At 41.4% G+C, this 15,994-nt stretch overlaps 1 protein-coding gene across 1 annotated transcript in view; it reads right to left on the bottom strand.

Annotated features, from left to right (window-relative positions):
- The window catches only part of LOC120056544 (glutamate receptor 3), a 97,402-nt gene extending 83,577 nt beyond the window's left edge, over positions 1-13,825 (bottom strand). The window contains exons 1-2 of the mRNA XM_039004727.1: positions 13,726-13,825; positions 13,054-13,212 (exon numbers count right to left, since the gene is read on the bottom strand). Of these exons, the coding sequence (XP_038860655.1) occupies positions 13,054-13,212; positions 13,726-13,813 (247 nt within the window). The 5' untranslated portion in view covers positions 13,814-13,825. The remainder of the gene's footprint in view (positions 1-13,053; positions 13,213-13,725) is intronic.
- Positions 13,826-15,994: the final 2,169 nt, after the last annotated feature.

Genomic DNA, 15,994 nt, shown 5'->3' with positions numbered 1-15,994 from the left:
CTCCCTTCACAGAACAGCGCAAACTGGTTCTAACCAGAATAGTGAAACTCATAGCGAAGGTCACAAAAGCACAGCATGTGTCCATAGTGAAGTTTGAACAAACTGTAGAAACCAATTTGGATTGTCTTGCAAGGCATTCCTGGAAGGACTCAAAATCATTTGAATATGCTCACTGCTTGGAAAATAAACACAAGAGGGTAAACATAGTGTCTGTCCACTGCTGAAGACTGATGTTTGTTCAGACACAATGATTATAAAGAGACATCCTGTGTTCCACAAAATTATTTTCAGTCAGAACAGATTCTTCTGAATTTTTTAAGCTCTTGTATTTATGTCATGCTACCAAATGATAACCCCACGACAAAACTGAGGATGACTGCTTGTCAACCTGGGGCAAGACATCCAAACTGATAGACTGTGTTTTTTTGTCAGTACATTATAACAAAAATGACACGCTTTGGGAAATTTTCGCAGTCTGTCCAAGTGCTCCACAAATCCAGAGGGTACACTTTCAACTTTCAAATGAAACAAAAGAACAGAGGCAGACTGTCACATTACTCTCCACTACATACGCCCGTGCCTTCAAGGGAATTTAATTTTATCCATCTTTATCCACTGGGTCAATTGTCAAAAATCTCAGAACTCAATCATTCCACAAGGACAAATTCTTGACCATTACCAATACAAGCATGTAATAATACTAATATTATTACAGTGTTGATCACCCACCAGATTGAGAGTCAATGATCATGATATGATACTGTTGTGGGTGGAAGTTTCTAGCTATAGAGATAATTACGTTTTACAGTAGGTTCCAGCACTCTGACCCGGCTCGGATTAAATCAAATGAATAATATATCCAAACATTATTATCTGCTCTCTGTAAATACACTTCCTACTCTGCCACCAGATCATAACCTAAGTTAGTCCGGTTCTAGGTGAGACAGACAGACATTCTATGGAGGCTGCTCTTCTCTGGGGTCAACATATTTGTCAACACTGGGCCATCATTCATGAGGTTGTCTTTATAAATGAGCAGCACTCAGAGTAGCAATGGGACTATCTGTTCCACCTGTGCTCTCACGGAGCTGGGAGAATAATTGACATTAGATTGAAGACATACAATTTTCCTCCAAACCATTCTATTGGTAAAATAGGCACTGCGGATGCTGTGCTCTCTCTGCCATATTGTAAAATGAATTTGAATGCAGTTGTCCCATCATTACCCCTGGTATGTCTGATCTATATCTTATATAGGGCATGCTGCTGCAGGGAATAAGTGTTTCCATGGGTTCCTGCTTTTTCTGGGACAAACAGCAATTGCTGCAATGAAAGATCCCAACGGTAGATAAATAGGCAAGCTAGAATAACTCTGAGTGGAGATATGGGATCATCTCTGGTCAAGAGCACACCTAGGCTGGAGGTCAGATGTTTTAAATGGAATAACAAGACCACCACACTGCTGTTTAGCATAAAACATGATATATTTCAAAAGACAAATATATCTTTGACAGCAGCCTCCATGTTCAAGTTCACTCTAAGTGTGTCTTTTGATATTGGTATTAAATATGCAGTTTGTTGAATTTGCCCTCCAGTGAACAGAATGGATTGAGCTGTATCTCATTACCATCTATTCTCCACTACGCTCTTAGAAAAAAGGTCTCCAAAAGGGTTTTCGGCAGTCCCCGTAGGAGAACCCTTTTGGTACGAGGGAGAATCCTTTTTGGTTCTACGTAGAATGGAAAGGGTCCTACGTGGAACCAAAAAGGGTTCTCCCTGGAACAAAAAGGGTTCTTCAAAGGGTTCTCCTAATGGGACAGCTGAAAAAACATTTTAGGTTCTAGATATAACTTTTTTCTCTAAGAGTGTAGATGAAGACTGCAAATTGGCCCTCCATCCTCTATGAACAAATAAATATCACACACACAGTTAAGGATTAACAAAACACTAAGAAACATTCCCCTGAATGAACAAAAAGTACAGAACATTCCTTCTTCTTCACAATGGGGTGTAGTGTTAACAGCACCAAAGGTGTTTTATCAGTACATCAGTTTACATCTCCACTAGTCTCTCTCTCATCCCTGGTGTCTCCTTCCTAGTAAACCTCCACATAACTCCACATGTAGCTAGTATTTTGTTGTGTTTTATCTAATGGCACCAGCTCCCTCTCCCAGGTACCCAGGGCAGTTAAATAGGAGGAGGTGGTGTGGTACTGGCCCTGTGCTGTCTCTGTGCTGCTGACCTGCTTTGCTGTCTCTACAAAGCTGAAGCCAGGTGGCGTTCAAACATGACCCTAGAGCTAAGTTATTGTCCTGGAGCTATGCCCATAGACGTACTATTGAAGCTCAGCTAGCGACAAACCATATGGCCACTGATCAGGAAAGGTTCGCTTCAAACATGGTCATCATGAGAGGAATTCTCTATGAAGTTCTCAAAGGTAAATTAATTGCATACCTTTGATTTTGGCTGAAAGATTGCTCAGCGCATGTAACTAACAGTGAACATTACTTCTGAGTGGATGAGTAACATAGTTACTCTCTTGGAATGGCCTATTTTGGAATTGTCCACAGTCTGACCCAAAGGTGGTTTAGCAGGGGCAGTCTAATTCCAGAGGAATTGTGAGCAGATCTCTCTCGGCGCTCCGTCCAACACTTCTAATCAAATCCCTGATGTTGTTTCAGCCAATAATCATAAGTCTGATGTAATGTTATTCATTATGACCCAGATCAGATGACAATCAGATGGTGCTGCTGGTAGTGGTGCATCAGCGGGACTGCTCAGTGCCATATGTACTGTGATAGAGCTTTACGGTGCTTCAATAGCACTGTGCTGGTTGAGTCATATGAAGGGCAGGGAGAGATTAGGAGCTGCTTTTCAACGCTATATAAATAATATACTGATATAATAACATCTGATAAAATAGAAGTATATCTCTGAAGAAATTGTGGTGCATGAAGACCCTGCTGCTTTTACTTCAGATATGGGGCATGGAGTAAGTTCTAAAAGATGCATGGTGGGGCTTTTTACTGTGGTTATACTGTATGTTCACAGAGCAGCTTGGGACTATTCCTCCTTTTAGGGTCAGATGCACAGACAGCCATGCAAAGTGTTTGTACATTATCTGAAGATATCAGCTTTAGTTTGTCTTTACTTATTTCAACATAACTGACAGAGTGGTGCTATTATAATAAAACATGCATAAGTAAATGCATGGTGGCTATTAACCCAGTTCCACTAGTGCTAGCCTAGACTTCCACTATTGCAGCATGATGATGGGTTTAATACATGGTGAGATGGAGGAGCTCGGTGTTGATTTATGTCCACTGTCCTGTCCACCCTCCCCACCACAGCACATCTAAACTTCCATCCCATTGTAACTCAGTTCACCTCCACATTGACTAGCATGATATAGTCAGCGGACCCCAAGGCCAATGTTTTGGCATACGTCTGTCTCCCTCCACCTCCCTACTTCTGTCTCCCTACTTTTCACTGCACAGACAATATTCCTATGAAAAATACCAAAACAATATATTTATTTCATATCGCACAGTGATAGTCAGTTCTTTAAGCGTGTGTATATTTGTAAATGTGTCTGTGTGTTGGTTGTGTACCGTACAGCCATATGTGTCAAGCTCTCGGGGGCTTATATTTTTCCTAGAAGTCTACACTCTTTGAAGTAATAGAAAGCTCTGGTGAAATGAATTCTGTTCTGTCACATATCAGGAAATATTGAGAGAAAGATATGGGCCGTGAGAGCTGATCTCTCCATAGTCTTCACCACAGTGAAGCACTGGCCTTCAGCCTATTGATCTTCTCAGTCAATAACACAGTCATGGCCGATGGGGATGTGTGACTATCATTACATCCTGACCCAACCAGGGGAGAGCTATAGAGCGACGGACGTTATTCTAATCTGACTGGCAATTGTAACAAGTGGCTCCTAATCGATAAATCATTTACACATGTTATGACTCCCTACCATATATGTAATTGATCGCCTGACTCGATCATGTGATTCAAAGACATTGGTTTAACCCTTTGTAGATGAATGGGCATTTTTTTAAGATACAAAGTCTCCACAGACAACAAAAAATCCCAAAACGTGCCATTTACAAAAGAATAACATCTAAAAACAAGCTATTATAGCACTCTCTATAGTGAGACACCATATGACTTCTCTCACTAGAGAAAAACCCCTTGAAAAGCATTTAAATAATGCAACTCATTTTCTACCAGCTCAGTTGATTGTATTGTTAGCATTGTCCCACCGTTAACATGACGCATCCTTATGTTACAGACGATCCTGTCTCATAAATAGAAGAAAAATAAAACAGATTTTTCGTTAAGTGGGAGACATCTGCTATGTTCCATCTTCAAACGGAATATCCATCTGTTATGCAGGTGTTTTGAGGAAGCATGAGAATGCATTAAAGAATGAGTAGCAGCAGACCCATGTAAAATCCCACATTAAAGGGTTATGGAGTGAGGCTGAGAGAATAAAGAGTATCTTCTGAGATGAAAGAACATACACACATACAGAACCAGTCAAAAATTCTGACACACCTACTCATTCAAGGGTTTTTCTTTACTTTTCTACATTGTAGAATAATAGTGAAGACATCAAAACTATAAAATAAAACATGGAATTATGTAGTAACCAAAAAAGTGTTAAACAAATCAAAATATATTTTTGATTTTAGATTCTTCAAAGTAGCCACCCTTTGCCTTGATGACAGCTTTGCACACTCACATTGTGAGTGAAGCTGGTGAAGCCAGGTGAAGCTGGTTGAGAGAAGAAGTTCCAACATATGCTGAGCACTTGTTGGCTGCTTTTCCTTCACTCTGCGGTCCAACTCATCCCAAACCATCTCAATTGGTTTGAGGTCAGGTGATTGTGGAGGCCAGGTCATCTGATGAAGCACTCCATCACTCTCCTTCTTGGTTAAATAGCCCTTACACAGCCTGGGGGTGTGTTTTGGGTCATTGTCCTGTTGAAAAACAAATGATAGTCCCACTAAGAGCAAACAGGATGGGATGGCGTATCACTGCAGAATGCTGTGGTAGCCATGCTGGTTAAGTGTGCCTGGAATTCTAAATAAATCACTGACAGTGTCACCAGAAAAGCACCCCCACACCATCACACCTCCTCCTCTTTGCTTCACGGTGGGCACCACACATGCAAAGATCATCCGTTCACCTACTCCGCGTCTCACAAAGACACGGCGGTTGGAACCAAAAATCTCACATTTGGACTCATCAAACTAAAGGACCGATTTCCACCAGTCTAATGTCCATTGCTCATGTTTCTTGCCCCAAGCAAGTCTCTTCTTATTATTAGTGCCCTTTAGTAATGGTTTCTTTGCAGCAATTCGACCATGAAGGCCTGATTCACGCAGTCTCCTCTGAACAGTTGATGTTGAGATGTGTCTGTTACTTGAACTCTGTGAAGCATTTATTTGGCTGCAATTTCTGAGGCTGGTAACTCTAATGAACTTATCCTCTGCAGCAGTGTTAACTCTGGGTCTTCCTTTCCTGTGGCTCCTCATAGAGCTTGATGGTGTTTGCGTCTGCACTTGAATAAACTTTCAATGTTCTTGAAATGTTCTATATTGACTGACCTTAATCTCTTAAAGTAATGATGGACTGTCGTTTCTCTTTGCTTATTTGACCTGTTCTTGCCATAATATGGACTTGGTCTTTTACCATTTAGGGCTATCTTCTGTATACCTCCCCTACCTTGTCACAACACAAATGACTGGCTCAAATGCATTAAGAAGGAAAACAATTCCACAAATTAACTTTTAACAAGGCACACTTGTTAATTGAAATTCATTCCAGGTGAATACCTCATGAAGCTGGTTGAGAGAATGCCAAGAGGCAAAGGGTGGCTACTTTGAAAAATCTCAAATATAAAATATATTTAGATTTTTTAAAACACTTTTTTGGTTACTACATGATTCCATATGTGTCATTTCATTGTTTTGATGTCTTCTCTATTATTCTACAATATAGAAAATAGAAAAAATAAAGAAAACCCTCGAATGAGTACGTGTGTTCAAACTTTTGACTGGTACTGTACATGTTACTGAACAAAAATATTAACGCAACAATTTCAAAGATTTTACTGAGTTACAGTTTATATGAAGAAATCAGTCAATTGAAATAAATTCATTAGGCCCTAATCTATGGATTTCATATGACTGAGTATACAGATATGCCTCTGTTGGTCACAGATACCTTAACAAAAAATGGGCATCACAATGGGCCTAAGGATCTCGTCACTGTATTTTTGTGCATTCGAATTGGCATCGATAACATGCAATTGTGTCCGTTGTCTGTAGCTCATACTATAACCCCACCACCACCATGGGACACTCTGTTCACAGCATTGACATCATCAAACCGCTCACCCACATGACGCCATAAACATGGTCTGTGGTTGTGAGGCTGGTTGGACCTACTGCCAAATTCTCTAAAATTACGTTGGAGGCGGCTTACGGTAGAGATCAACAGCTCTGGTGGACATTCCTGCAGTCAGCATGCCAATTGCACGTTTCCTCAAAACTTGAGACATCTGGGGCATTGTATTGTGTGACAAAACGGCACATTTTTACTGAGCAAGATGGCGCCGATAGAGATGGCAGCTTCTTTTCTAGTCCTTAGGAAACTGTGCAGTATTTAGTTTTTTTTGTATTATTTCTTACATTGTTAGCCCAGAAAACCTTAAGTGTTATTACATACAACCAGGAAGAACTATTGGATATCAGAGAGACATCAACTTACCAGCACAGCCAGCACTACCAGCACTCCCAGGGCATTTTAACTTATTCCAGAGGCCGACCCAAAACAACGCCACCGGAGGAGAGGGTGCCGGAGCATTCTTCTAGTGAGGCTTCGGATGCGCGCGCGCACCACCCAACCCCTTCCAAGTATATTACTCGCTAATGTCTGGTCCCTAGTTAACAAAGTCGCCGAAATCAGGGCAAGAGTTGCTTTCCAAAGAGATATCCGGGATTGTAACATACTCAGTTTCACGGAAACATGGCTAGCTGGGGACATGCTGTCGGAGTGAGCACAGCCAACAGGATTTTCAGTCCATTGCACCGACAGGAATAAACATTTCTCTGGTAAGAAGAAGGGCGGGGGTGTATGTTTCATGACTAACGACTCATGGTGTAATTGTAACATCATACAGGAACTCAAGACCTTTTGTTCACCTGACCTAGAATTCCTCACAATCAAATGCCGACCGTATTATCTCCCAAGAGAACTCTCCTCGGTTATCGTCACAGCCATGTATATCCCCCCGCAAGCGGATACCAAGACGGCCATCAAGGAACTTCACTGGACTTTATGCAAACTGGAAACCATATATCATGAGGCTGCATTTATTGTAGCTGGGGATTTTAACAAAGCTAATCTGAGAACAAGGCTACCTAAATTCTATCAGCATATCGATTGCAGTACACGAGCGAGTAACACACTCAACCACTGCCACTCTAACTTCCGTGATGCATACAAGGGCCTCCCCCGCCCTCCTTTTGGCAAATCTGACCATGACTCCATCTTGTTGCTCCCCTCCTATAGGCAGAAACTAAAACAGGAAGCGCCCGTGCATCCAACGCTGGTCTGACCAATCGGTTTCCACGCTTCAAGATTGCTTCAATCACGTGGACTGGGATATGTTCCGGGTAGCCTCAGATAATAACATTGATGTATACGCTGACACAGTGAGCGAGTTTATAAGGAAGTGTGTAGGAGATGTTGTACCCACTTAAAAGCTTCCCTAACCAGAAACTGTGGATTGATGGCAGCATTCGCGCAAAACCGAAAGCATGTACCACCAGATTTAATCATGGCAAGGCGACTGGAAATATGGCCAAATACAAACAGTCAAGTTATTCCCACCGTAAGGCAATCAAACAAGCAGAGTGTCAGTATAGAGACAAAGTGGTCGCAATTCAACAGCTCAAACACGAGACATATGTGGCAGGGTCTACAGACAATCACGGATTACAAAAAGAAAACCAGCCCCTTCGCGGACATCGACGTCTTGCATCCAGACAAATTAAACAACTTCTTTGCGTGCTTTGAGGACAATTCAGTGCCACCGACGCGGCCCGCTACCAAAGACTGTGGGCTCTCCTTCTCCGTGGCCGACGTGAGTAAAACATTTTAACGTGTTAACCCTCGCAAGGCTGCCGGCCCAGACAGCATCACTAGCCACGTCCTCAGAGCATGCGCAGACCAGCTGGCTAGTGTGTTTACGGACATATTCAATCAATCCCTATCCCAGTTTTCTGTCCCCACATGCTTCAAGAGGACCACCATTGTTCCTGTTCCCAAGAAAGCTAAGGTAACTGAACTAAATGACTATCGCCCCGTAGCACTCACCTCTGTCATCATGATGTGCTTTGAGAGACTAGTCAAAGTGTAACGGCGGCCTTCCCTCTCTTCACTAGAAGAGGGGGTGAAACAGGGATCGGACCAACACGCAGCGTAGCCAGTGCTCAACATGTTTAATTAACAAAAAACTACAGTGAACACTAAACAAATACAAAATAACAAAAGTGGCAAACCGATACAGACCTATCTGGTGCAGAATACAAACACAGAGACAGGAAACAACCACCCACAATCCCCAACACAAAACAAGCCACCTATATATGATTCTCAATCAGGGACAACGATTGACAGCTGTCTCTGATTGAGAACCATATTAGGCTGGACACAGAAACAGACAAACTAGACACACAACATAGAATTCCCACCCAGCTCACGTCCTGACCAACACTAAACAAGCAAAACACATAAGAACTATGGTCAGGACGTGACACAAAGACCATATCACCTCCACCCTACCTGTCACCCTAGACCCACTTCAATTTGCTTGCCGCACCAATAGGTCCACAGATGACGCAATCGCCATCACACTGCACACTGCTCTATCCCATCTGGACAAGAAGAATACCTATGTAAGAATTATGTTCATTGACTATAGCTCAGCATTCAACACCATAGTACCCTCCAAACCCATCATTAAGCTTGAGACCCTGGGTCTCAACCCCGCCCTGTGCAACTGGGTCCTGGACTTCCTGACGAGCCGCCCCCAGGTGGTGAAGGTAGGAAAAAACATCTCCCCTCCGCTGATCCTCAACACTGGGGCCCCACAAGGGTGGGTTCTCAGTACCCTCCTGTACTCTGTGTTCACCCACGACTGCGTGGCCATGCACACCTCCAACTCAATCATCAAGTTTGCAGACAACACAACAGTGGTAGGCTTGATTACCAACAACGACGAGACAGCCTACAGGGAGGAGGTGAGGGCACTCAGAGTGTGGTGTCAGGAAAACAACCTCTCACTCAATGTGAGGAAACAGCAAAGGGAGCACCCACATATCCAGATCGACGGGACAGCAGTGGAGAAGGTGCATATCACCGACAAACTGAAATGGTCCATGCTCACAGACAGTGTGATGAATAAGGCGCAACAGTGCCTCCTCAATCTCAGGAGGCTGAAAAAATGTGGCTTGTCACCGAAAACCCTCACTAACTTTTACAGGGGCACAATTGAGAGCATTCTGTCGCGCTGTATCACCGCCTGGTACGGCAACTGCACCGCCCACAACCGCAAGGCGCTCCAGAGGGTGGTGCGGTCTGCACAACGCATCACTGGGGGCAAACTACCTGCCCTCCAGGACACCTACAACACCCGATGTCACAGGAAGGCAAATAAGATCATCAAGGACAATAACCACCCGAGCCACTGCCTGTTCACCCCACTTCCATCCAGAAGGCGAGGTCAGTACAGGTGCATCAAATCTGGGACAGAGAGATTGAAAAACAGCTTCTATCTCAAGGCGATCAGATTGTTAAACAGCCACCACTAGCACAGAGAGGCGGCTGCCTACCTACAGACTTGATATCATTGGCCACTTTAATAAATGGAACACTAGTCACTTTATTAATGCCACTTTAAGAATGTTTACATATCTCGCATTACTCATCTCATATGTATATGATGTATACTGTATCCTTCACTATCTATTCTTTACTATCTAATGCATCTCAGCCTCTCTGTCACTGCTCATCCATATATTTTATACTTATATATTCTCATCCCATTCCTTTAATATATTGTATTAGGTTTTGTTGTGGAATTGTTAGATATGACCTGTTAGATACTGCTGCGCTGTCGGATCTAGAAGCATAAGCATTTCGCTACACTCGCAATAACATCTGATAACCATGTGTATGTGACCAATAAAATTTGATTTGGCCTTTTACTGTCCCCAGCACAAGGTGCACTTGTGTAATGGTCATGCTGTTTAATCAGCTCCTTGATATGCCACACCTGTCAGGTGGATGGATTATCTTGGCAAAGGAGAAATGCTCACTAGCAGGGATGTAAACAAATTTTTCCACAAAATTTGAGAGAAAAAAGCTTTTTGTGCGTATGGAACATTTCTGGGATATTTTTTTCAGCTAATGAAACATGGAACCAAAATGTTACACATTGCATTTATATTTTTGTTCACTGTACATACATATCATCCATTTGGTCATTTCATCTGACAGTAAAAAGGGTGAGTAATTAATTATTGTGTTATTGTCCAATAATGTTAATGGACAAAATTTGCCCACTGATGCTAAATAGATGCAATGAATGATCTGATTTAATAAATGTGAAAATGAATATTATAGAAGTGCTGCGCATTGAAATGTCAGGCTTTGTAGCCTCTCTGGTCTAAGTCAAAGGTAATCCATGTTGGCTACTCTCCCCCTTCTTCTTCTGATGTCAACTTCAAAGAGGAAGTGACAAACAGAATCCCATTATATCTTGGCACTGGGTGTTATGAATGCTTTATGAAGGCTTCGTGGAAGTCTGACTGATATTCATTTCTGGTTTTATTTTGTGTCATGCTTATAACAGACATGGTTTCCAAAAACTAAGATCACTATGATTCAGCATGGAAATACTGCAATATTATTGGGAAAAATAAAACACAAAAATCACACAGAAGGACAAATTGTAACTACAAAACCATTACAATGAGAGAGGTGGTTTTGTATTTTTATAGACAAGCCCCCCCAAAGGCATCAAGCAAGCTCCAGATTTCCTAGTCTTTTTTTCTCTTTATTGAGTTACACAACCATCTGAGCAGCTAATTCTGTTTGCTGACACAGATTTGAATAGTCTGACTGATCCTTAGAGAAGTACAGTTAGAGAGAAGTTAGCCTGCCAAACGAGTGCTTCTGACACTAAGATGCATCCAGTGCTGCGAGAGGTAGTCAGCAAGACTTTGGAAGCCTGCTCACTGTCTACAACCATTCTCATCTTGAATGAACCAGAGGGTCCCATTGCATGCCATTCAACAAAAACAAATGCCAAGACCTGACATTAGAATACACTCTCAGCTCCAACATGTTGAATATTAAATAAGCAAACAGATAAATATATTTATTTTCAGGTAAAAAGAAAAGCTATCCATAGCTAACTGTCTTCCATAAACAATGCAATACTGAACTGAACTGCAGGGTGCAGATATGGTAAATTACATCTAAGAAGGTTCCATGCCAAAGCAAAAACATTGTATCCTGGGGTAGCTATGTAGCACCAAACTGATGTTGGCATTGGCTCCTCTATGAACTGAAGAGAAAAATACTCACACTAGAAACGGCAATACTGTATCTAATCACAATGGAATATGCTACTGAAATGTGCTCATACCTGCATGTCAGTCATGTGACAGACCCATATTCTGTCAGTTTGATCAATATAATAGAGCATCTGGAGGCATTTCCTGAAATAACTAAAACCCATCCGCTCCAATTAAAGGTCTATATCTCCCATGGCAATCAAATTAAATAGTCTGTTCCAGTAATTCATGAGAATTCATTCTACGAATCTAAGAGAGGAAAATTATTTTAACAAAATTATCACTGTCACAGCAAATGGATTTTGATACATCGTAAATCCAACAACTTGCAGCACAGGCTATAGCAAAATGATGCAACCAGATATAGGGGGGTTAAATAAAGCCCAACACTGGGATACACTGCAGGCTTATCCATGTGCACCCTCATTACAGACCTATCGCTGGGATCTTACAATAGTGCCTCAAGTGAACAGCAACTAAGAGAGAAGACATAACACTGTCAAGTGCCATAAATTAACAATGTTTTACACCCAGGGCAGAGAGATGCTTCTCTGCCAGAGGAATGTGGAATTGTCATACCAGATAAATATTAACATACAGCTTTTCAACAGAACAACAGCCACCTCTGTTGAATTGTATCCAAGGAAGGAGTAGCATTTCCTACATATGATGACCGTGACAATGTCATGCTATTGTTTAAAGCCTTTATCTCAGCTATAGACAGACATGACAAGTTTACTGTGCTTCATCGTATACATTACACATTTGTACTGTACCTATGCACCACTGTGTTTCATAAACCAGGCTGACCCTAACCTCCTCAACCCTGGAAAAAAATGTAAAATGCTATTATTGTATACAATAGTGTACATCTGTCTGATACAGATTTACAAAAAGCAGTGATATAACAGAGACCTGAATCTGTCATTTGGATTATTAGGCTATATAGAAATTAATGCAAAACACACCTATTTGAAATATCAATGGCTTCATCTAAAAATAAACTGGGGCTTGTATAGACAAACTTACTCCACACCTACACACAACAGTATTTCTATAGAATCATCTATTCTATGGTATCCTCCTAAACAACTCAAGCTCTATTCACAATCATAGTGGTGTGAAAAAGTGTTTTGTATACAAAGGAAGATATTATATCCAGAAAAAAAAGAATTAACAGTTAAACTATATATTTGTTTTATTCTCAATATTTAATCACCCCAGCTTAAAAGAAGCTGCATTGACACAACAGCTTTATAATGTTTCTATGTGAGTGGGTGTACTGTTGGGCTAGAATATTTTCTCATGAATTTTGAGCGGGGAGGGAGGGTGAAGCAGTTTTGGTAGTTGTTGAAAGAAATACATTGCCATAATTGAGTATCGTGGTACTCACACGCATGTGTGACGGAGAAGCTGTTCGAGGATTCGAGATTGTCTACATTGTAATTGAGATGGAAAGGTTTTTCCGTCACATTTTGATTGGTATTATACAGCTGGACAGCGAATCTGAAAGCGCTGTGCTCCTGCACTGTAGAGCGCATAAAGAGACCACCTATAGAAGAAAGAGAGGAGGAGATTACGAAGAATGTGACTTTTCATTGCCTAGTTGCTCTTATAATGTTTCATGAAAATACAGTATGACGTCAATATCAGTCCTTATAAATCATCAGTCCAATTTTACGCATCACATAACTAACTGGATGACCCTTACTTTATCTAGAATAAACACCACGCATTTAATTATACAGAGATTAACTTGTTAATGTATTATCTACACTGCCCATTGCAGTCGTGGAAAGTTATGTAGGAAGATACAGTACTTAAATAGGCTATGAGGAACTTTGTGCCATTTTCACACTCCACCACTCTAAAGCGGTGTTTCTCTTAGGTGGCTATTACCCTACCTGTCGTTAGTGTAGGCTATTACTGATCAATTTGACAATGAATTATGCAAATATAAAATTAAGTCAACACCACACAACACTGTCTTAATGTACATTGATCTCGTTTCATTTTCATGCTAAAGAAAAAACATGTTAGTTATGCTATTTCAAATATAACTTACCAATATTTATCTGGTTTGGAAACGCTCCATGCGATTTCCCAAAAAGCCACAACAAAAAAAGGACAATGGCTATTACGCGTTGCCTCATTTTCTCCGGCCTCTGAATTTAACTCCTCAAACGAATCTGATATAGGAAAACCATGTACACAAGCCTATGCGTACAGAAAATCCGCCAGATGTGTAAGCAGCTCTCACTGTGTACTACCAGTGATATACTACAGGTACGTTGAGGTGCGAGCGGAACTGCAGCAGAGCGAATCTTATGCCGTGGAGAGGGGAAAAGGCAAAGACTTATCTCAAAGATGGTGGTGGAGCGAGAAGCGGATCTTATTGTGAATAAGGATCATCCAATTGGGCCAGCAGGGGGACGTTGATCAAACTTGATCTAACGTTGAATTATAACATCATCCTCCCCATCCCGCCACTGCAGACCTTGTTGGCTGGGAAGAAACCGCGCGGGCGCAGTGTAGTGTTTGTCCACATGGTGTAAAGAGAGTCAAGATACCATGGTATCATCTAACATCTGATCTACTCTACTCAAGTGGGCTAGTTGAGGGAATAAATGAAGCTTAAATTCTTGTTAATCTAACTGCACTGTCCAATTTACAGTAGCTATTACAGTGAAAGACTACCGTGCTATTGTTTGAGGAGAGTGCACAGTTATGAACTTGAAAAGTTATTAATAAACCAATTAGGCACATATGGGCAGTCTTGATACAACATTTTGAACAGAAATGCAATGGTTCATTGGATCAGTCAAAAAAATTGCACATACACTGCTTCCATCTAGTGGCCAAAATCTAAATTGCGCCTGGGTTGGAATAATACATTATGGCCTTTCTCTTGCATTTCAAAGATGATGGTACAAAAAAAAATACATTTTTTTTTTGTTTTTTTCTTTGTATTTTCTTTTACCAGATCTGATGTGTTATATTATCTTACATTCATTTCACATTTCCACAAACGTCAAAGTGTTTCCTTTCAAATGCTATCAAGAGTATGCATATCCTTGCTGCAATGCCTGAGCTACAGGCAGTTGGATTTGGGTATGTAATTTCAGGTGAAAATTGAAAAAAAGGGGCGGATCCTGTTAAAATTCCCAGAACTAAACCTGTAACCCAGGCCAGGTATACTTCAAGTCCTATGAGTCAGTCAAATATGCCCCAAATTAGTTGAGTGCCACTTGAAGTTTTCATAATTCCTCCCATGATTGCAGAGTCATCTGCACTGCCTGCCTGTGGGGTATGTTTAGAGCGAATGTGATTGAGTCTATCTAATTAATTCTGGGGTTACGGGATAATGTGAAACAGGTGCTGCTGCAGTGCCCCATCAAAGCCCAGGACTTATCAGACCCCTCTTCATCAAGTCCTACTGTGCCTCTAGTCACAGGAAGGCACCCAGAGAAAAGGGATATGATGTTCCATCCTGGGGAATGAAATCGCTCCCAGCGCTAGAGTGCTCTCGCCTCCACTAGGTTGGAAATGCTCATTAGTATTGCAGAGGAGTTGCACACTGTTGCTTGTCGACCTCAGGTGTAAACGTAACATTGTAAACGTAAATCCGGGACACTCCAATTAGTATGAAACGGTATGTTACATTTCATATGTTATGTATTCATTTGTGGATGTCCATCGTTCATTTCCTATGATATGTAAGGAATTACAATTTGTATGATACGTTACGAATGCAATTGCTGTGGCTAATGTTAGCTAGGTGGCTAACATTAGCTAGGCTAGGGGTTAGGGTTAGCGGTTAAGGTTAGGGTTGAGGTTAAGGTTATGAGTTAGGTTAAAGATTTAGGTTTAGGGGAAGAGTTAGCTAACATGCTAAGTAGTTGCAAAGTAGCTAAAAAGTAGTAAGTCTTTGCAAAGTTGCTAATATGCTAAAGTTGTCCATGATGAGATTCAAATAACGTTTGCGTTATATGCCTACCCATCCACCCCAACCAACCGACTTAGTGCAGTTATAAAGGTATTAAACCATCTTCTCTAACCACTATACACACGGTAGCATACAGCCTCTCACTATACTGTCGGGATGTGATCCTTCGAAACAATGAGAATTCACACACCAGCACATCTCTATCAAACCACTATGAATAAGATGATATAGATTACATTAGAGAAGCTCTTTGTTCAGAGAGTCAGTGTGTACAGTGGAGAGCCAAAGGCAAGTCAGCCAATCATTACGGCTTCCTGTCAGGACGAGGCCGATGCAGAATAGGTCAGACTGTATTGATCCAGATCAATCAGAGGGATTTAAATGCTTG

This window comes from Salvelinus namaycush, chromosome 12, assembly GCF_016432855.1.
Source record: "Salvelinus namaycush isolate Seneca chromosome 12, SaNama_1.0, whole genome shotgun sequence".
NCBI classification, from domain to species: domain Eukaryota; kingdom Metazoa; phylum Chordata; class Actinopteri; order Salmoniformes; family Salmonidae; genus Salvelinus; species Salvelinus namaycush.
Note: the sequence above shows the minus strand (reverse complement) of the source record. Positions and strands in the feature narration are given on the sequence as shown.